This window comes from Podarcis vaucheri (genome assembly GCF_965113315.1).
Source record: "Podarcis vaucheri genome assembly, chromosome: 15".
NCBI lineage: Eukaryota > Metazoa > Chordata > Lepidosauria > Squamata > Lacertidae > Podarcis > Podarcis vaucheri.
Window position 1 is genome coordinate 1,504,905 of NC_138753.1, and position 21,216 is coordinate 1,526,120.

Sequence of the window (21,216 nt, forward strand, 5' to 3'; positions counted from 1 at the left end):
CCTCAGCTTCAGCTGGGAACTATAGTTTACCCCATCCCAGAACTACCCTTCTTGGGATTCTTTGGGGGAAGCCGTGGGGCTGTGTGGGGCTGCAGTTCACCAACATGGGGGGGGGAGCACTGATGCCCACCCCCCGGTTCAAGAGAAGCTGTGGCAGAATGAATATCCGCTCTCAGAGCCCCCTCTCTCAGCCGCTGCTCTGTTTCAGGATGAACCCCACGGGGCTCCTTTGGACGTCCGCCACATTCTGGATGAATGAATGAATTTTATTATTTCGGTGACAGACCAGTTCCAGCCCACATAGAATATCAAGGAAGTCATAAAACATGATAGGGTTACATTTTAATTTGCAATTAGGTATAACAGGGACGATACAGATATAGCAACAGTTAAAAAATATAAAAATTAAAACTAAGTCACTAACATATAACCTACAATTATCATGGATAGAAACCGAGGCACCAGGACAGGGACGTGAAGTACCGAGTGAGCGAAAGAGGCGGCTGGCGCCCTTATCACTGGAAGCAAGGAATACCTCTGAGCATACGCAGAGCGCCGCCCGACCCGCCTCAACCTTCCCGCGCGCCTCCTGCGCACGCGCCGCTCGCGCGCCCCCACCCTCCCGCTTTCCCTCCGCGGCGTGACGCCATCGCGCCGGGGACGCGTCGCAGTGACGCAGCGGCTGTTGCCGGGGAACGCTCCTTCCTTCCCTCTCGGCGCGCCGCCCCCTCCCCTCTCGCTCCCGCCCCCCTCCCTTCGGCGCTCCGTCCGGGCCGCGCGCGGAGCCCAGAAAGAGGCGGACGGCGGGCGAGGAGAGACGGAGCGCAGCCCCGCAGGACGAGGAGGAGCAGGACGGACCGCCAGGAGCCGCCGCCGCCGCCCGCCCGCCCGCCATGGTGCTCGTCAAGGAATAGTGAGTGGCCGCCCGGGGGCATGTGGGGGGGGCCGAGGGGGGTCTCTCCTCAGAAGGGTTTGAGGGAGGTGGCAGGGAGTTCCGCAGGCGGAGACCCCCCACCCACTGTCCGGAGGGACGGGGGCTGCGCTCCCTCCCGAGCGGGGGGAGGGGGTCTGTCTCTCTCCCCCCCCCGTGGGAGGGATGCGGGTCCGAGGAAGAGGAGGATGGACGAGGGCGGTGAAGGTCACCCTCCGCCCGATGCCGGGATGGGGATGAGGATGGCGGAGCCGCGCTGCCCTCCTCCTCCTCCTCCTCCCCGGCGCCCGGCATCCTCTTTCGCAGGAGGACCTTGGGAGAGGAGGAAGAGCGGAAGGCCGCCGCCGCCGGGAGCCCCGAGGGAGAAGCGGGCCGCCCTCCCCCCCCCCGGCCCCTGGGTGGGCCACCTTCCCTCTCTGGCCAAGCGGCTGCCTTGGAGGACCGGCTCGTCCGGACAGGGCACAGCAAGGTGCGGGCTTGCCGCAAGGTTAACTTGAGATGAGTGCCTCTTTTGTGCACCATGGTGGTGGTTGTTTTTGAGTTGTTTTTTTGGCTAAGGTCACTTGACCCTGCCTGAGGTCAGCCTGCAAAACCTCCTTGGTATGGCCCTTCCCTGGGCCTCGGGCAACAGGGTCTCCCTCCTCCCCCTCCTGCTGCTGGAAGTCCTGCCTTGCCAGTGAGTGCTGGGGGGGGGGGAGGACTTTTGCTGGTGCCTTCCAGGTGCAGGGATTTGCCAAACGCCAGAGCAGGGACCCAGAAGATGGGACAAACCATTTGCTCTCCCTGGCAACCGGCTTGCCAACATGGCCACAGCCATCAGATGCTGACTGGGCTTCCGTGGAGGAGAGCTAGATGCCGGCAGCAAAGAGCAGCTGCTTCTTCCTTGACCTGCCTGGAGTTAAACTTCTGTCCTTCTGCAGCACTGTGTATCCGCAGTGTGGGATAGAGTCTGGGATGCCCTGCTGCTCTCCTCCCTGCTCCAGGGTCCTGGTCACGTCTTGGGGGAGCGAGGCCCCACAGCCACAGCCTTCCCTTTTCTTCCCCTCTCTGAAAGCACATGGAACTTCCTGAAAGAGCTTTCAGACTAGAGCTTGTTTCATATATTGCTCAAAGTTTGCCTCACCTCAGAGGCAGACAGACCCTGCAGCAGAGCTTCTTTTAAGCCTGGACCAATCCTCCGCTGTGGCCCCAAGGAAAGTGAGCCACGGCTAATCAGCCATGCTTGGTCCAAAGTCTACTCAGTTATGAAAGTATGACTCGATTGTGCTCCTTTATAGGTTTCTAGTTGAGAGGGCTTTGAAAGAAAGTATTTTCGTTATTAAGGTGGTTTTACCTGTTTGCTGACTCCTTGACATGTCTGGAAAATGACAGCTGGCTATGCAGAGTCTGCTTCTTCTGGACAAGTTGTGGTTTTCCCAAGTTATATGCATTTTGACAGGTCGCTTGATGATAAAATTACTAATTGTCTCCTGTCTGTCTCTTTGCAAACACAGACACACATCCTAGCCTCAGGAGTCATGCTCTGCTGGCTCATCTCATGCATTGCTTTATTCCAAACGCTCATAGAATTGGAGGGTTGGAAAGTTATCCCAAGGGTCATCTAGTCCAACCCACTTGCAATGCAGGAATCCTAGCTGAATAATCCCTGAAAGATGACAATCCAACCTCTGCTTAGAAATCTCCAAGGAAGGAGAGACCAATACCTTCCAAGGGAATCTGTTCTACTGTTGAATGGCTCTCACTGTCAGAAAGTTCTTCCTGATGTTTAATTTCTTGCAATTTGAATCCATTGGTGCGGAGCCTCTCCTCTGGAGCAGGAAAAAACAAACTTGCTCCATCTTCCATGTGACAACCCTTTAGATGTTTGAAGGATCATTTCTCAGTTTCCTCTTTTCCAGGCTAAACATACGCAGCTCCTTCAACTTTTCCTCATAAGGCTTGGTTTCCAGACCCCAGATGATCTTGGTTGCCATCCTCTGCACACGTTGCAGCTTGCCAATGGTCTTCTCAAATTGTGGTGCAGGACTCCAGGTGTGGTCTGACCAAGGCACAATAGAGCGGTACTATTAATTCCCTTGATCTGGACACTAGACTTCTGTTGATTCAGCCTAGAATAGCATTAGCTTTCCCCCCTGCTGTATCACACTGTGGACTCATGTTCAGCTTGAGGTCTACTAAGACCCCTAGATCCTTTTCACATGTACTACTGGCAAGCCAGGTGTCTCCCATCTTCCATTTATGCAGCTGGTTCTTCCTTCCTAAGTTTATAACCTGACATTTGTCCCTTTTGAAATTCATTTTATTAGTTTGGGCCCAGGTCTCCAATCTGTTATGGTCATCTTGAATTCCGATTTTGTATTCTGTGGCATTAGCTACCCCTCCCAGTTTGTTGTCTTCTGTTAACTTGATGAGCATCCCCTCAATTTCTTCATCCAAGTTGTTTATAAATAATGTTGAACAACAACAGGCCTAGGACATAACCCTGTGGCACCCTACTTGTCACTTTATTCCAGGATGATGAGGAACCCTTAGTGAGCACTCCTTGGATTCAGCCAATCACCTACAACAAAACCACTTAACAGTTACTTCGTCCGATCCACATTTTACTAGCTTCTCTGTAAGAGAACTTTGGGGAACTTTGTCAAAAGTCTGTCGGAAATCAAGATACACTATGTCCACAACATTCACCTTGTTTTTGAGAAACCCATGCTGGGTCTTAGTAATCAAAATATCCTCCCTAAGTGCTGTTTAATTATCTGTTCTGGACTTTTTCCTGGTTTTGATGTCAAGCTGATTGGTGGGTAGTTTCCTAGGCCTTCTTTTCCCCTTTTTTTGAAGATGGGGACAACGTTTTTGTCTCCTTGTTCCCGTCTTCTGGTCTGTTATGACCAAGTTTAGGGCTGAGCTCTAAATATTTTGGTACAGGCTCCTGCTTTTAACAGCCATTTTGGAAATCTATTTCTGGCTCTGACCAATCATAGAATCATAGAGTTGGAAGAGACCACAAGAGCCATCGAATCCAACCCCCTGCCAAGCAGGAAACACCATCAGAGCACTCCTGACATATGGTTGTCAAGCCTCTGCTTAAAGACCTCCAAAGAAGGAGACTCCACCACACTCCTTGGCAGCAAATTCCACTGTCAAACAGCTCTTACTGTCAGGAAGTTCTTCCTAATGTTTAGGTGGAATCTTCTTTCTTGTAGTTTGGATCCATTGCTCCGTGTCCGCTTCTCCGGAGCAGCAGAAAACAACCTTTCTCCCTCCTCTATGTGACATCCTTTTATATATTTGAACATGGCTATCATATCACCCCTTAACCTCCTCTTCTCCAGGCTAAACATGCCCAGCTCCCAATGACAGAGAACAAAATAAGGCCCTTCTTTCTTTGCTGTCCTCCTTGCCAGAAGCACAGGAAGTTACTCGTTCCTCATCTTCCATGCAGACCCTTCCAGGTGACTCTCCTCCCCTTTGACTTTCATGTTTCCCTCTAGGGTACCTTTGCCCAAGACTGGTTTGGTGAGGGAGCTCACTCAGTAGGGCGTCTTGCCCTCGGCCTGGTTTGTGGACCACTGTGAGCTCTGCTGTCCAACCGGCTAGTACAGAGGGGTCTCTTTGCAGAATTCCATACATTCCTGGACTCCCAACGCCCACTATCCCAGTCTGTTGCCAAGTTGCCTGCTGGGAGCTGGAATCCAGCTGTCCCTGAAGGGCCACAGCAAGTTCCCCATCCTTAGAGGGAGAGGGCTGGCATCTCTCAGGGTTGCTACTGGGTGTGCACTGCATTGCTGGGGAAGAGAGACTGCCACATTTTGTGCCTGGAGCCCTTCCCCAGTTTGGAGTCGTTCCAGTCCACACTGTCTTGACTTTTCTGGAGTTCATCAGTTGGCCTTGCCAAACATCAAGAGCTTTGCCAAATATTTAAGTTGCCCTAGTATGGAGATTACTGGCATAGTTGTAAGAAACCCTTGTCTCTTTGTTTTAGTTGAGGTAGGCTTTGGTGACAGCTGCTATTGTGATGCCATCATCATAACGCATTAGATAAAGCAAACATCTTTGCATCTGACGTTAATGTTTAACTAGCCACTGCATGTGTGTGTGTGAAACATTATTGTGGTGTTGGGGTTGGGGTTTACATGTGTCTTCTTTCTTGAAAGTTCCTTGGTGGGGCTTGGACAGAGTCCATTTTGCTGTTCTAGTTTTTCTGTTTATCTCTGTCTTTTTCTTTCTCCACACAACATTTGTGAAACGGGAAACTTCATTGCTGTTCTGGGAGGTCCTTGCCTGAGTTGCCCGATACTGCAGAAATGAACTCCCCAGCAGAGACAGCATTGGCAATGGGCTGGCAGGCAATAGTGGGGGCGGGGGGGGGGTGTCCTAGCTCCACTGGAACCCCTTGGGCTGTAATCCTCCAGTGGGACTGTGAGTTGTTGTTGGCACTGTGCAAATGATCCTGGTTACTGGACCTTTAGTGAACTTCCTTTTGTCTCTTCTCTTGCAGTCGTGTTCTTTTGCCCGTGTCTGTGGAGGAGGTAAGTGCCAACTTCTCTGCTGCTTCTTTTTCAATACCTGCCTTAAATCTAGTCTTGGTTCCATTTGTGGCCAGTGAGAAGTGTGTTGTGGCTACTTAAAGATTAGCTCATTTCTGCTTTAGTAGCGGCCACTTTGCTGCAAGCAGGGAGGAGGTGGGTGCTTAGTGCTGTGGAGAGGAACTTGTCACCAGTTCTGCAAGGGGTTGAGTGACATTGAACAAGTTTCTGGGACTCTCCTTAAGGTGTGAGGGCCTGGCATTTGTCTGCAGGCTTTCTGATGTTTTTCTCACTGTTTAAACACTCATGGTCAGAGCACCCACAGGTCTCAAGTGTGTGGCAGATCTTTCCACCAACCCAGTTCCCTGCTCCACTCTTGGCATCAGTTATGGATGGAAGAGTCTATAAGATTTATCCGGGCTCCTGGGCTCTGTTGCCTGCCTGCCCTCCTTCTTAAGACTATTTGAATTATTAGGAACAAGCTGCTGACTAAAGAATGTTCCTGCATTTGCAGCAAGATTAGTGAGCGTTGTGTGAGGGCCTAACTCCCACCGTGCCATAAACTTCAGCCTGCCTGCCTGCTTGCCAGGGGCTTTTGCGTGGAGGTGGAGACATCCCTAGGATGCATAGCTTGTTATTCCCCTTGCTCTCTCTCAGCGCTTTGCGCTCCAGGGAAGTGTCAGGCCCTCACTGGGGGCATTCCTGGGTGCCTGTGGCAAATGTGAGCATTGCACAAAAGCGTGTGTCATTTCCCCCAACTATTTGTTTTGAAGCACAAGTGTGGAGGGGGCCGCCAGCTTGAGCAGAGAGCTCTGGTTGACTTTCCTTCCAGGTCCATTTTTCTGCTCCCCCAACCCTGGTGATGGCAGTAACAAAGGACAATGGAGGCAGAGCTAGGAGAATGTAGGTCAGCCCAAGTGGCCTGAAGCACACACGTGCGTCTTCTGTATCAGCTTCTCCCACAGAAGGAGACCCAGCTGGAAGTGCTCCTTGCTCCTGGCCAGGTCTTTGGGTGCTGCCCTTCCGCCAGCCAGGATTGGACGGGGCTCACCCTGGTCTTCTGGCATGACACTCCTGGGGCACTGACTCGCTCTCTGCTTGGGTTCCCCATGTGGAATATTTGGAGAGTAATGCTGGCCAACCCTGTACAACCTGCAGAGGTAACTGAGACAATATGTGTGAAGTAAATATGTCTGCTTGAAATCCCCACGGCTGCCCGCTAGCCTGCTCTGGCGCCCGGGTGGCTCCTCCTGAGCAAGGGCTGGCTTGGCTGCCTCAGGCTCTGCACCTGCTGGGGTCCTGAGTCCCGTCCGGTGCTGCCTTGTCAGAATTGGGGCAAAGCAGAGTTGGGTTCATGTTTCCCAGAGTTCGGGTTACAGAGTGCCTTGAAGAGAGGAGGAGGCTCCTGACACCTTGGAAGTGCAGCTTGGCCTCTTGCCGCTTCTGAGGCTGCACCCCTTGAGCAGCCTGGCTTCCTGTCTCCCTGGACAGGGTCTGACAGGGAGCCCCCTGGGTCAAGCTCTCTTGGAGACTCCCATCCCTGGCTTGTGGCTTTGGCAAGGTCCGGCTGGTCCCAAAGCACAATTCAACCAATGCAGGCAGGTGCCATTTCCATTAAAGAGACCAGGAAGCCAGAGGACCTAGGAAGGAGGTGCAGGTGCCAGCTGAGAGTAGGAGCCCAAGCCCTGAGGCTACTGGGATGGGGAGCAGCGGGTTCTCCGGAGCTGTGTAAAGGGACGCCAAGAGGGGGAGCTGCAGAGCAAGATTTGTTCTGAGCGGGCTGGGTGCCAGCTGTGCTCTCTCTTGAGCCTACAGAACCCCTCAGCATCCCCCCCCAGGAAAGCAATGGCAGCAAAGGGGAGGAAAGCAGGAACCTTCCTCCCAATGAGGCAGCTTAGGCAGATTAAAAATCCAATGCATCACAGTCCAATGGCCAAGGTTCCGTGTGGGGCTTGTAGGTGTCCGTTCTCTGTATTCTGTAGGGGCATCTGCAAGAGCCTCAGTGGGGGAGGGGGACCTTTGTAGAATATAAACAAGGTGGGCCACCTTTAATATCCAGAGGCGATTTAGGATTGGATCTAGCCCCTCCCCCAAATATCAGTTGCTTGGTGTTTTTTGGCAGGATGTGTGGGTGTGTTCTCAGCTGTTACTTCTAACATGGTGCCATCATTTGTACCCACTCTCTGTGTGCCCCCCCAAACCACCCCCCTTCCTGCTTGTGAGCTGCAGGATCTGCCTTTCCCAGCTGAATGCAAAGCTGCTTCCAGGAGGATGAATGGCCCCCAAGGAGCCTGGCTGAGGGGTGGAAAGGAAGAGGGGTGCTTTCACTACAGGATCGTGTCTCCCTGAGCATGGCACTGAGTCTGAAGTTTTAGCCCCAGCAGAGCACAGGGCCACTGACCGCCAGGCCTTCCAGAGCGCTGAGCTGTTCCTGCTGGACTGAGCACCTGAGCTGAGCGGCTCCTTCCAGCCACCCCACCACCCTCCTTCCTGGGCACGGGGCCTCTTGCCCTCTTGGACACTTTCTCTGGCGGATTCCCCCGGGGCCTGCTCTTATTTAACACAGCAATTTATCTGGGCCTGCTTCCTTGTTCCAATGGGATTAGGGGATCAGAAATAACAGGGAAGATTAAGGGGTGAAGATGGCAGTCCAGCAGCCTGATCCTCTTAGTGCCTGAACTGTAACTTGTGGAGCGAGAGGATGCAGGAGAGGGAGAGTGACCGGAGAGTGCGTCAGCGCTGGGGACACGCTGCTCTCTGTCCCCAGGGGACCCCGTCTGGGAGACCCCACCCACCCCCTGGGACAAAGCCACTTGTCTGCCCCAGTATTTGCTCTCTCTGCTCTCTCTGTGTGTGTATGTGAATGCCAGCCCTGCACTGGAGGGGCTTCACAACTGTGCTCACAATTATGGGGCAGATGGCATAAAACGCTTGCAGAGCGTGGAGGTTTAGTGTTGGGCTAGGACTGGGTAGAGCCAGGCTCAAATCCCCCTAAGCACCTAGCGCTGCTTCCTCTTAGCGGCCTAATCCTTTCTAGGGTGAAATGGGGGGCGCTGGGCACTTTGGGGGGCTGGGTCAACCCCTGTTCCAAGGACTCTGCAGAGCAGGCCCTGCTTCCAGCCAGTGGAATGACCCAGGGCTCCCTCACAGGCTCTGCAAAGTCCTGGCAGCAAATGCAGCACATAGGCAGAAAAACAGCTTGGGCGCCCAGCACCCGACCCAGGCTCAGTCCCTGGCAGCATTGCCAGGTGAAAAAGAGGCTAACGGTCTGCACAGTGTAAAGCAGTCAGGAACATAGGAAGCTGCCTGACACCGGCTCAATAATAATAATAATACTAATTAATAATACAGTAATGTTATTATTTATACCCCACCCATCTGGCTGGATTTCCCCAGCCACTCTGGGCAGTTTACAGCATATCTAAAAACATAAAACACCAAGCGTTAAAAGCCTTCCAATACAGGGCTGCTCAGACCTTCCTCTGTCCAGTTTTGGGTTGCCTGTAGGGCTGGGTCTATGCCTATAGCACAGCCAGTGGTCAGGGATGATGGGAGTTGTAGTCCAGCAGCAGCTGGGGGCGCACTGCCCTACGCAGGATCTCTCCAGCATCTCCGATCATTTGCCGTATCTCTGCATGGTGCTCATGCTCCTGTTGCAAGCCACCTTGGATCATTCCTGCCCCACCAGTTGAGACCCAGTGGGGTAGGTGGTGCTGAGCTGGCTGGACCAGTGGTCTGCCCCAGTCCAGGGCTGCTTCTTGTGTTCCTGCCTACCTGCTTGCTGAATCTACAGTGATGCTGTGATGTCCCTCCTCCTTCAGTACCAAGTGGGGCAGCTGTACTCCGTGGCAGAAGCCAGCAAGAACGAAACTGGCGGTGGTGAAGGGGTGGAGGTCCTGGTGAACGAGCCCTATGAGCGCGACGGGGAACGTGGGCAGTACACACACAAGATCTACCACTTGCAGAGGTATGTGGCAGAGATTCTGTAGGCAGGATGGGTGTTGGTCAGCTGAGGCCTTGCTTGGTCTTCCTGGGGAAGGGGTGAACTCCACTGCTTTGCAGTCTCTTTGCCTTTGGGGAGAGGAGGATAGTTGACCCCAGGCTCTGTCTTAGGAAGGCAGACCCTGTCAAAGGAAGGAGCCCTCTGGCCAGAGTTCGGAGCAGCCTTCCAAGTGAGCTTAAGGGGTGGCTGGAGAAAGTGCTTGTTGGGTGGGTGGGGGGGGGGGTTGGATCTTGGCCCCTCAGGTGACACACAGATTCATCCCTCCCCCTTGCAGTAAGGAAGCTCTTCTGGGTGTTTGTTCAGCCCTAGTAGTTCTGCTTTTCTGCATGTTGGGCTTGTTGCTGCTTGTGCACAAGAAAAGCAGTGGCTCCCCTTCCTGCTTCAGCTTCTGGGCAGCTGTTCTTGTGGCACTCCTTGCTGCAGCTCCTTTTTGGGTGGGGGTATTGCTTTGATCCCAGGTGCTGTGACCTGTTCAAGTGACCCTCAGGAAGCCTGCAGGCCCGTTGGAGACGGCCACAGCCAGGCACTTGTGAGCTGAGGTTCCTCATTGACCCTTTCTGGCCTGGTGATGAGCAGACTGGGGAGACAGAGAGGAGAAGTCGCAGCTGGGTGGGGGGAGGACGTGGGGAGTCCACAGAGAGGAGCTCCCTCTTGACCCCTTTACAAAGCCGCTTGCTGTGCAGTGAGCCCTTGGGCTTTACCTGCAACTGTGGAGAGCAGCAGGTGAGCAATGGAGGTGGGGGGTCAGTCTGAGGTCCTGGGCCTGAGCACTGCTGGCTTGGGGGTGGTTTCAAGTCAGGTGCCTTTTTCTGCAGGGCCAGTGGCTCTTCTCAGCTTTGTGTGGCCTTCTCGGTCTTGTTTCAGCCTTTGAGTGCAGGGCATTGTGTTTGTGGCATTTAACACATGTTTGCTGGCTGTTGCAGTAGTCAGTCAGAAGATCAGAGGCCCAAAAGCATCCTGGGCGTGTCTGTCTTTGGAGCTGGGCTGTGTGTGCAAGATGCCGTTCAAAGACAGCTGTCTTCTGTTGCTCGTTTCCTGCAGCAAAGTCCCTCCCTTTGTGAAGATGCTGGCCCCAGAGGGAGCCTTGAATATCCACGAGAAAGCCTGGAATGCCTACCCTTACTGCCGGACTGGTGAGTAGCCTTGCACTCTGTGGGGTGGGACACCCCCATCATCTATTTGGAAAAGTGCAGGCAGGGCCAGGCTTTGGGGACCTTTTGCACAGACCTTCCTAAGCTGCAACTGAGATCACTTTCCCTCCCTGGGATGGGCAGCTGTCTTGTGAGGCCAGCCGGAGTTCCAGGGCTTTGGTGCTGGAGAGAAGCATCCATTCTGCTTCCTTGTATAAACCACAACAGGGCTTGTCTGATGGATACCTGGGCTGATCCTGCCTGGTTGATCAGCCAGGCAGGACTCTCCCTGCTCCAAATCAGCCCTCGAGAGGAAGATTCCTGGAGATCAGGCAGGGCTGAGTGGAGTGAGCCAGTTTGGAGGAGCTTGCGGAGGGTCCTCTTCGTGCCTTGGCAGGTGAGGGCGAGGCTGGAGCCCTAGGGCAGCTGCTGGCTCCCTGGTGCCGTGGCCAGGAGGAACATCTGCCTTGGCAGCCCTGGGGGAAGAGCTTAGGCCAGCTGTCCTGGCGAGGATCACAATTTGTCTCTGGCTTATCACATTAGCACTTTGCCTGAGACATCAGGATTCCTGCCAGGGCATGGCCAGTGTGTCCTGGCATTAAGTGGTGCTCCTTTCCTGCCCAGCATTTCACGGCTGCCCGACTGGCTTTCCTCTGGGCATGGGTGAGGCTGCAAATGTTCTTGCCCCTGAAAGCTTTGCAGGGTCCCTTGGCCTCAGGTGCTTCCCCCAAACCATGGACTAATGAGCTTCTCATGTAGGGAAAACAGCAACCCTTGTTCCTCTCCAGCAGCGGCCAAGCTGTGCCTCTGGCAGGCCAGCACATAGCTCAGCACTTCTGTTTTCCAGGCCTGCCATGTTAGCGTTTGGGGTGGGAGGATGGTGTAGCCACAAGGCTTGGTTGGTGCAGGAGCTGCAGCCACTGCTCATGTAGGTCACAGGGGGCCTTGCTGCCTTCGCCTGACTTTTCCAAGGGCAGAGAAGGCACACTGGGTGGGGGCCCAGGTCATGGCCTCTTCTGGCCGTGGGTCCTTGCATTGCTCAGACCTCCCTGGGGGAAACATCCATTGCTGCTCCTGCCCTGGACCAGAGCCTGTGGAGGCAGCCTGGTTGGGAGGGGGAGCTGCACCTCCACCTGGACTTGCAGCAGTGCTGTATCCAGGGCAGGCCACACTTTGTGGCAGCTGCGCAGGGCTAGGGATGGCTTAGTGGGGATCTTGGGACACTGCGGTTCTTCATTTCCCGGAAGAAACTAGCAAACTGTGCGAGGCCCATCCTTGAGAGTTGGCCGGCGGTGCTCTGATTCAGGAGCCCTGCCCTGTGAACCTCCGCTCTCTCTTCCTTGCTTTAAGTTGGGAACAACACACCCAGCATGCTCTGGGACTGTGTGCCAAGGGAACTGCCATGGCGGCTTCTTGTCACGGTACATTCCCAGGTGTTCCCTTGTGAAAACTTGTAGGGCCAAGCAACCTGGCGTTAATTCCTCAGAAGTCTCTGCGCTTTGAGCAGCCGTCTGGCACGGGGCGTTGAAACCCTGGCATTTGCCCTGTGAGCCTCAGCTCCTCCTCTTCAGAATGGAAAGAGTGGCGGTGGCTGGTGCAGATGCCTGGCCTGTCACCAGATCCACTGTGGCCTGGCTCATGAATAATGGAGCTCTGCTATCAAAAGCATCTGATTACTGGCAGCCGGCGCTGGACTTGGTGTGCTGGTTTTGGTTACCACACGGTGGAATGTGAAGAGCTGGCCTGGCCTGGGAGACGGCTCTTTCCCCCTGTGCAGGATTGGAGCGAGGAGAGAAGGAGAATGTCCTTATGCACAAAGTGGAGAAGGCCTGGCAGGCAGCAGTCACCTGACCAAACTTATTCCATCTTCTCATCCAGCTGGAGGCAAATGGCAGCAGAGCCTCTAGCCTGGTTCACCAGGCGGCTGGGACATTTCCCCCGGGGTGGTGCGCTGTCTCCCTCGAGAGGAAGCCTCTTCCGGCCTCAACAACTACGCCTGTTTTCTAGGCACAGAAACTCTGGGATGGATTGAGCCAGTTCCCAGGGCAGCAAAGTCTCCCACATCCCTCTGCCTGTGGAGAACACTTCTTCCTCCCCATCCTGCAACAGTGGGGGGGGGCCTGTGGTCCTCCAGATGTTGCTGGACTCCCAATGTCCAGCAGCCGCAGCCAGCCAGCAGAGGAAAGGAGGAGGAGGGAGCCAGGGATCCCCACCCCAGGGATGGGGATCCCTGGCTTTGTGATGCATGTTTGGTTATTGTAAGGGTTGAGTTGAGGAGTGCCTCCATAAGCTGGGGCCACTGTCAGTGCAGGCCATGAAAGGCTGAGGTCCACCTTGTTATATGGGAGCTTCCTAGGTGAACCCACAAGGCCCCTCATGCTCTGAGATGTTACCCCCCTGCCCCTGTAAACAGAATAGAGCTGGTGCCCCCTCTGAAAAGTGGAGGCTGGAGCAGGAGCCCCAGGCAGTGCTGTTGATTCAGAGGCAGGCAGGAGCAGAATGACCCAGGAGCATGTCCAGGGCTGGGGGGAGGGTTTAGGGCAGTAGGAGCACTTCCTTCTGGCAATCCACCCCCCCCCCCGCCCAGACACCACTGGGCTACATGCATGGGGATGGCGGGGGGGGGAGTGGCACAGTTCCTGCTGCATCTCCAAACTTTTCTCTCTCTCATGAAAGCTGTCTTTCTCTTTCCATGTGCCGATTTCTGGAGCAGTTATTACGGTAAGTATGGCTTCCTCCCTCTTTCAGAGCGGAGCTGTGTAAGTGATTGGGGAGGCTACTGGGATGCCCCACAGCCAGGTGGGGTTTGCAGAGGGACGGCACCCTCGTGATGTGGAGCCCCTGCTTTGCACACAGAAGGTCCCAGCTGGCAGAAGACCCTTCTCTCTTCAGGGGTGAACTTTGCTTCTTTGAATTCAACAGTTGATGCCCCTCCACAGCCTCCTGCCCCCAGCCCTGTTCTCATCCTGGGCCTGCTGAGATCCTCCCAGGCCACTTGTACCAACCGGCCCTCCCTGTCCTGTGGCCTTTGCCCCTTCCTTCGCTGCTCAGCAGAGGCCATTGGACCCCCATCCTGGCCACTGAATCCTGTGCCCAGAGTGCTTTGGTTTATAGACTCAGTGTCTCAGCCGGTCCTGGCAGGCCCTTGATCAGCCCCTCTAGGAAGTGGCTGCCCTGGCGATGGATTCCAGGCAGGGCAAAGAAGTTGGGGGTGGGCTGGCTTCCTCCGGCTCTGCCCTGCTAGCCAAAACCCTGGAGAGCCTCTGCCAGCCTTTGTCCTGGGGCAGAGGACCAAGGCTCTGACTGGCAGCTCCAGGCATTCTTTGAGGGTTCTAGTCAACTACACTTTGCCCCCAACAGGGACGGTTTGTCTCTTAGCTGGAAGAGCATTGCAACATCTTTAAAACCACTCCATTCTCATTTTGTGATAGATAAAACAGTGCAGGTTAAATGTTAGCAGGCACAGAGTTCTGAGATATTTGCCAAATAATGTAAGAGCAAGTTTTCTCAAAATGTTTCTAAGGGCCTGGAATTCCATTGCTGTGATGTGATCCCAGCCTGTGAGAGAAAGTTGCCTGACCCAACTTCAGAAGCCAGTGGGGAAAGGAGAGCAAGCAGACAGATCCGCTGCTCCAAGGGTTGAGTCTGGGAAAGGGGTATGCTCCCGCTTGCTTTTCCTAATTCCCAGCTGGTAACGGAATCTTCTCTCTTTGGCAGAATGAGTACATGAAAGACGACTTCTTGATCAAAATCGAGACCTGGCACAAACCGGACCTTGGCATGCAGGAGAACGTAAGTGCCATTGGCAGGGACGGCCCCTGTGGCTGGCTCTGCATCCCGGAAGCGGGTGGCAAAGAGATGGCTCTGCAGAGCTTGCCTTCTGGAGGTGGCCAGGGCAAAGAAGGTTCGGGCATGTTGCTGGTTTGGAGCAATTCTAAGCCGGAAGGGCTTGTTCCCAAGTGAAGCCTCCCCAGCCACCTCCCCATGCACTGCTCAGGAGCGCCACAAGACGATAGGCCTCCAGTGCGTATGCCGGGGGTCCCCCAGGAGTGTGTGTCCATCTTAAAATGCCTCTCCCTGGACCACACAGGCTGTGGGGTGAAGTGTCCCCTCAGGCTGCTCTTGCGGGCAATGGGGGGATTCTTCACTTTCTAGCTTGCTTTTGGACAGGAGCTCTTTCCACCTGGGGCAGAGGAGAGGTTGCTTTTCGGGCCCCGGAGGACCTGGCTTTTCATGAGCCCAACCCTCAGCTTCTCTCATGTCTTTTCTTGCTGCTGCTGTGTTTATTTGATTTGTCTTACTTAGAAAACTATTAATTCTGAAGTGATGTGCAATGGGGGTATGTAACAGTAAGAATGTATAAAACTAATGAGCAGTATCCAACATTAGTCGTACTTGGAGCACCAAAGCAAATGGGCATAGTGAACTTGGGTCCATTAATTTCAGTGGGTTTACTCTGAGTAGAACTTAGTTGAATATAGCTTACTATAAATATTCTGCTCTTTCATAAAAGCTGTTTTCATGGCGATGAGTTTCTGTGTGTTTAAAGATCTTTGCTGTTATGTTCTTGTCCTGCATTGGCTGACCTGAAAGCTCCAATGGCTGAAGGTGGGGGGGGGGAGAAATCCATTTAAAGAAGAGCACTGAAACTTGGAAGGGGGGCACTGAGATATCACGCAAACGCTCCTCCTTTCTGCTGCCTGCAGGTTCACAAACTGGACCCGAATGAATGGAAGAACGTAGAAGCCGTCTATATCGACATTGCAGACCGGAGCCAAGTGCTTTCAAGGGTACGGCAGCCGAGTGCGAGAGCTGGCCTGGGGTGGGTGTTCAGGAGAAGGGCTCCTCTTGGGCTGCAGGCGGGTGGGGGCTTTTGGGGGGCGCGCGCTTTGCTTGGCTGGAGAAAAGCAGCTGCCTCTGTCGGGGGCTGTTTCCAGTCGGCCGAACTGGGCCCTGGGCATAGCCACAAATAGCCACTTCAGAGTTGTCTGGCTGACTGTGACCTTGAGTTTTCCCTCAGAGCTCTGCAGCGGCATAGCTTACAAATGAAAGAATTGGCTTAGCCACAAAAACCACTTAAGACTTCTAATTTCTGTGGGCATTTTGTGTAGGCTTCTAGGAGAGTAAGAGGTTCCTTTTTGCTTTTCTTTTTATTTGTGAGCGCTGAGAAGGGACCATAAATCCCAGCATAAATCGCTCTGTTCCCTTGCTCAGGATTGTAATTGGCAGGGCGGCTGTGCCATGCATTGAGTGGAGAGAAAAGGGGGGTGCTGTCCGTCTTCCATTCCCTGGGGGGGGCCTTTGGGATTAGGAGCTCAGGCCAAGGTGGAAATGCCCAGCTTGGGTTGGGGCTTCTTCCTCCTGGTCCCCAGTGCAGGGAGCTACAAGGCAGCCTGGGATATCTTGCCCCTGAGCAGCTGCTGTGGCCCTCGATACTACAGCGGAAGGGGGGAAATGGAACTCCCCTGAGCTCCTTGCTTTCCAGGAAGCAAAGGAGACTGCTTTGCACCCTTCTTTGGAGGTAGGTGTTACCTTCCTTTGCTGTAACCTGCTCCCTGTTGTATCTGCTCCAGGATTACAAGCCGGAAGAAGACCCATCAAAGTTTAAATCCACCAAAACAGGGCGTGGCCCTTTGGGGCCCAACTGGAGGGTACGTATGGGCACTGGCGTCATTCTGGGTGCTGTGCCAAATGGCAGTGGTCCTTGGAGAATAGGGGCTCTGTAGCTGCCAGGTGTTCAGGCTGCTTCATAGCTGATGGAAGGTGGCTCAGGACTGTCTTCCTTGAGACTTAAATGGGGGGCTTCCTGGCTCACAGCCGACAATCTAGACATACTGGACCTGCTATTGTGGGTTGGGTTGCCGGAAGTATAAACGCTGAATGAGCGGAGAGGAGGAAGAGGGGAGGGCTGGCCGTGGGGCTGGTTTGGGGCCAAGGGCTCCATTCTGAGGATTCCTCTCTTACGTCTGCAGAAGGAGCTGGGCAAGCAAACCGACTGTCCATACATGTGTGCTTACAAGCTAGTAACGGTCAAGTTCAAGTGGTGGGGGCTGCAGAACAAAGTCGAAAACTTTATACAGAAGGTGAGTGAAAGGTCATCCCAAAAGGCCAACAGGACGTAATTGGGGAAGGCGGGTGAGATGGTGCAGCCCTCAGCCTTCACAAAAGGGCTGGGTGGGGAAACATCCCTTCCATCGCTTGGGTGTTGGTGTGCTGTGGCTTTCCCAGGCGGGCCACATTATTCTCTTGGAAGTGGAGCAGCCACACACCAGCTGCAGGCAGGCAAATGAAGCCCTGCCACGTTGCCCTCCTTGTCGTGAGGCAATCTTGACTCCTTTGGCAAGTGCACACAGCTTTCGTTTACAGCCAGCAAAACCTGTGCCTGCCTCAGAATAGCTACAAGCCAAGGGCTGAGATGGCCTTTTGTGCCCAGCAAGATGAACAGGCACTGTAGGGCCCATCTTCCTTCTGCTTTGTGTATCGGAGTGCTTGCATTCTTGCGCTTGCAAGAGCTCAGAACAGTCCGTCGCTGAATGAGGCCAAGAATATTGGAACTGACTTCTGGCAGGGAGCAACGCGGTGCTGTTCCCTTGAGGGGAGCGGGGAGGCATGACTCAGCTGCATGGCTCAGCATGCCCTGCTGCACGCTGGCTGTGGACGGCTCTTGCACTGGAGCTCTGAGCTCTTCTTCCTTCTCTTGTAGCAAGAGAGGCGGCTTTTCACAAATTTCCACCGGCAGCTGTTCTGCTGGCTTGATAAATGGGTTGACCTGACCATGGAGGACATTCGCAGGATGGAGGACGAGACGAAGAGGCAGCTGGATGAGGCAAGTGGGAAGGGACTTGGTCTGCTAGGCCTCATGTACCCCAGAGTGATCAGGGACTGGGGCAGGCAAGTGGCCAGCAGCTCTGCTTTCCTCGCCCGAGTGCCTGAAGTTCTTGCTCCTTTTCTCTGTCAGATGCTTTGTGTGTGACACGAGGCTCTGCTGAGGACTCTCACTTCAGGAGATCTGCCCACTTGGCCTAACTTTGCAAAAGACCAAAAAAATCTCCTTTTCTCCTGCTGCAGATGAGACAGAAGGACCCCTTGAAAGGAACGTCGGCTGCAGATGACTAGCGTGGATTCCTCTCTTTGCACGGTATGTCCACATCTTCGGGGCTGCCTTCAAAGGTTAGAAAAGAGGCAGTGCCACAAATATGGGGACAGGGTGCTTCTGACATGAGCTGTGTTGTCCCTTCTTAAGGATCCTGCATTGGCTCCAAGCATAAATATCAAGAGAAACATCTGTGCCCAGTGCAATAAATTCCTGGTGCAAATGTTCTTTGTGGGCTCGGCTGCAGGAGGCTTTTGGTGTGTGTGGGGGGTGTCTGAGCAGGACATGGAATAAGTCTGCTGCTGGCTCTCCAGGATTGCACAGTTGACTGTACCCTCACTGTTGAAACCGTGCAGTGTCATCCCTGACAGAAAAGGCACTCTGCGTTCCCCCTCCTTCAAAAATGACTGCCATATACTCAGGAGTGTTTAATAAATCCAGCTACCCAGCAGAGTTTCCCCACTTGGAAGATCACTTTCAAGCCACTGAAGTAACCCAGTTTCTCTCTTTCTTTCCTTAAGTTTGCAAAACAGCCAGCAGCAAGGCCCAGGAACTCCACCCTCTTGACCAACGGACCATCTCTGGATCAAGCCCTCCTCTATCCAGTCAGCAGGCGACTTCCAACCTCCCCTAGCTAACTCTAGTGGCCCTTACTATCGTGAGCAAATAGACAGTCCTCTGGTCCTGAGCGCTCTGGCCTTGGCACCTGGGCTGGAGGCGCTTCCTGGGGGATGGCTGCACCTGTGACACAGGTGCCTTCCCCAGAAGAGTGTTCAGCCCGATTCCCACGTGGCTCTTTGATTTCCAAGTGACCGTTTTAGCTGAAATAGTCTTGTGATGTGGTGATTTAGATTTCATATGTATGTATATATCTATATTTTTCCTTTGAAACACTGGGATAAACTGCTGCCTTGGTTTCTTCACCTTTCTTTGTCCATTTGTGGAGATGGGAACTCAGTATTAGAGGGTGTCAGGCCAACCTTTTTGCTCCCTGAATATCACGGTGATGGGCAGGGCTCCTGGCAACAAGGAGCAGGGAAGATTGCTACTAGCAGTGCCCTGGTCTTGAAGTGCACCTGCGCCAGCCTCTGTTCCCTGCCCAGGTTCTGCCTGCTGAGCCCCTTCCAGTGTGGTCCTCAAGGTCCACATTGCCGCTTTTGGGGTGGTGGGAGCAGGTGACTTAGTTGGCCTGCTAAGAAAACAGTCCTGGGTCTCCTCCACCTTCCCCTTTACTACAGTAGACGAGCGGAATGGTCTCTTAACCCGACCACCAAACAAATTGCACAAGCAGAATCCCGTTCTTTGGTTGTTTCCTGCTCAGGCGCTGCTTGTGTTGGGCGTTTGCGATGCTCCTGAGCAATAAGGCCTGTAGCACGGAGCAGTGGCACTGCAGAGGGGGTGATCTGTCTCTCTCGGTTGCCAGGAGCTGCAGGGGTCATGGCCAAAAGCTGGCTGAGCTCTTTGCTGCTGAGGAGGGGCTTCTGAAGCCCACTTGCATGTGGGCTGGCAGCTGCTTAAGACAATCACAGGAGAAAGAGCGGGTTGAACAAACACTGCCGGCTTCACTCAGGAGCTGGTGGAAGCAGAGCTGAGGCCATGCCTTGGTGTGGCAGCCTCTGTAGCCGGGTCTCCTCCCTTTCTCCCTCCAGAGCAAGCTCTGCGCCTGAAGCAGTGGCCCTTGCCAGACAGAGAGGGTGGGAGACAAGCAGGGTGACGACGGGCAGCTTTGCCTTGAGAGGAGGCAGTTTATCCCTCTTGTCCTCTTGTTTTGTCCATTTTTTGCCTTATCAATGTCCAAGTGCAATAAGCAAGCTTGATCCGTTCTGGTCGCGCTCTCTTGACAGGTGACTTGAGGGGCTTTGGGGGAAAGGGGCTTTTAGCAAGCCCCCCAGGCGGAGCGGGAGACCTGGCTCAGCGCTGGGCCTGCCTGAGAAAGAGAAGCCCAGGGGTTGGGGCAAAGTCTGTGGGACCAGGAATGTGTCGGGTGCTCCCTCCTCCTTCCCCTCCAGGGCAAGGAGGCCCCCTGGTTAATCTTCCTGTACTGTAAAATACTGAGAATTGGGAATTAAAACACTGAACATTTTTTTCCTTTTTCCTTTTGGTAATGAAGTGTAAGAGGATTCTTATGCTTGAATGTGTTAACTGTTTCTATGGCTGTTCTTATCACTCCTGCTGCTTAAAGATTTGTTTTTTAGCTGAGAGGCTTTGTAGCTGGTGACACCACATCTCTATGGAAACAGATGGTGACATTTTGAAGGGTGGGGGAGAAAATCAAGGGAAGATTGTGGTACGAAGGTGAAAGCTCTCATTAAAACACAAAGCTTTCCTGCTTAGCAGTAAGAGCGAGAAAAATGCAGCAAACTTCCACTGTGTGTCCTTTGTTCTGCTCTTTGCGTGTTGCGTTTTTTTAGAGTTCGCCTCCTGCCGAACTGTAGCTGAGGCACATCTTCTGAGCCTTCTCTCTGCCTCCCCTGCCCCCCCCCCGTGACGACTGACCTCTTTGTTCCTTCTTGGGAGGAGGGGGGAGCCCAGCAATGGGAGCAGAGAGGGTGCTGCGGAGGCACCGCGTAACATGTTGCATTTGGCTTCACCACCCAGACCCCACCCCAACCTGTTGGCTTGGAGGAGGGTGGGTATGGTTGCTGAGCTGAGCTGCTTTCTCCCAACACCTGCCTGGGCTTCCATCTTTGGAGCCCAGTGGGGGGAGAGAAGCCCCCCACCCCACCAGCATGCTCTTGCCTTTCTGGGCTCATCCTCTGCTGGCCTCTGCAGGGACTCCCTGATCTGTTTTGGTTGGTTCCTAGTGCAACTCCTTTTTATGGCAAACACTTTGTAGACTTGATTAGATGATCTTATTGTTTCTTTAATGTGAGTTTGTGCCTTTTTTTGTCTCCCAATCTTCCAATACAGGCATATTGGAAACAAATCTAATAAAATCATAGACAGAGCATTGGCCTGCAGTCTGGCTTTTTCTTGGATGGGAGGGAAGGAAGGAAGGAAGGAAGGAAGGAAGGAAGGGGTTGTTTTGCTTCTCCCCCACCCCGATATCTTTTAGGGTGTGTGTCAGCCAGTGTGAATGACTTCTCTTTAACTGGAGGAGGGAAGCAGGTAGGGAAGCTGTGACAGCTGTTGTGCTTACTGAGCAGCTGGACTCCAGTAACCAGGGGGAAGTCTCTAAGGACGACACAGCAGTGCTTGCAGCGGTTCTCAACCTGCAGGTCTCCAGATGTTGTTGGACTACAACTCCCATCATCCCTGAGCTCTGGCCTTGCTTGCTAGGGGTGATGGGAGTTGTAGTTCAACAACATCTGGGTACCCACAAGTTGAGAGAGGCTGATAGGGAGTGGGTGGGCTTCCCTGGTTGTCCTCTTAGAAGGCTACAGTGGAGACCATGATTTCAGTAGAGTTGGTGACAGCCGGGGGTGGGACTTGGGGAGTGAGTGAATGAATCCCCTCTCAGAAGACGCTGGGAAGGCGGCAGGAGCCGAAGGAGCGACGGGAGAAGCGTCTCCTAGCCTGCAGTTTCCCGGAGG

At 53.8% G+C, this 21,216-nt stretch overlaps 1 protein-coding gene across 1 annotated transcript; it reads left to right on the forward strand.

Moving 5' to 3' along the window:
• The first annotated feature begins 764 nt into the window (after window positions 1–764).
• Window positions 765–20,631, forward strand: PITPNA (phosphatidylinositol transfer protein alpha). The gene is given in 13 exon segments (XM_082202012.1): window positions 765–913; window positions 5,430–5,460; window positions 9,279–9,424; window positions 10,502–10,593; window positions 13,267–13,295; window positions 13,297–13,311; window positions 14,308–14,382; window positions 15,297–15,380; window positions 16,164–16,241; window positions 16,563–16,673; window positions 17,294–17,416; window positions 17,659–17,728; window positions 18,205–20,631. Coding segments are annotated over 12 exon segments (852 nt in total). The 5' UTR covers window positions 765–893; the 3' UTR covers window positions 17,707–17,728; window positions 18,205–20,631.
• Window positions 20,632–21,216: the final 585 nt, after the last annotated feature.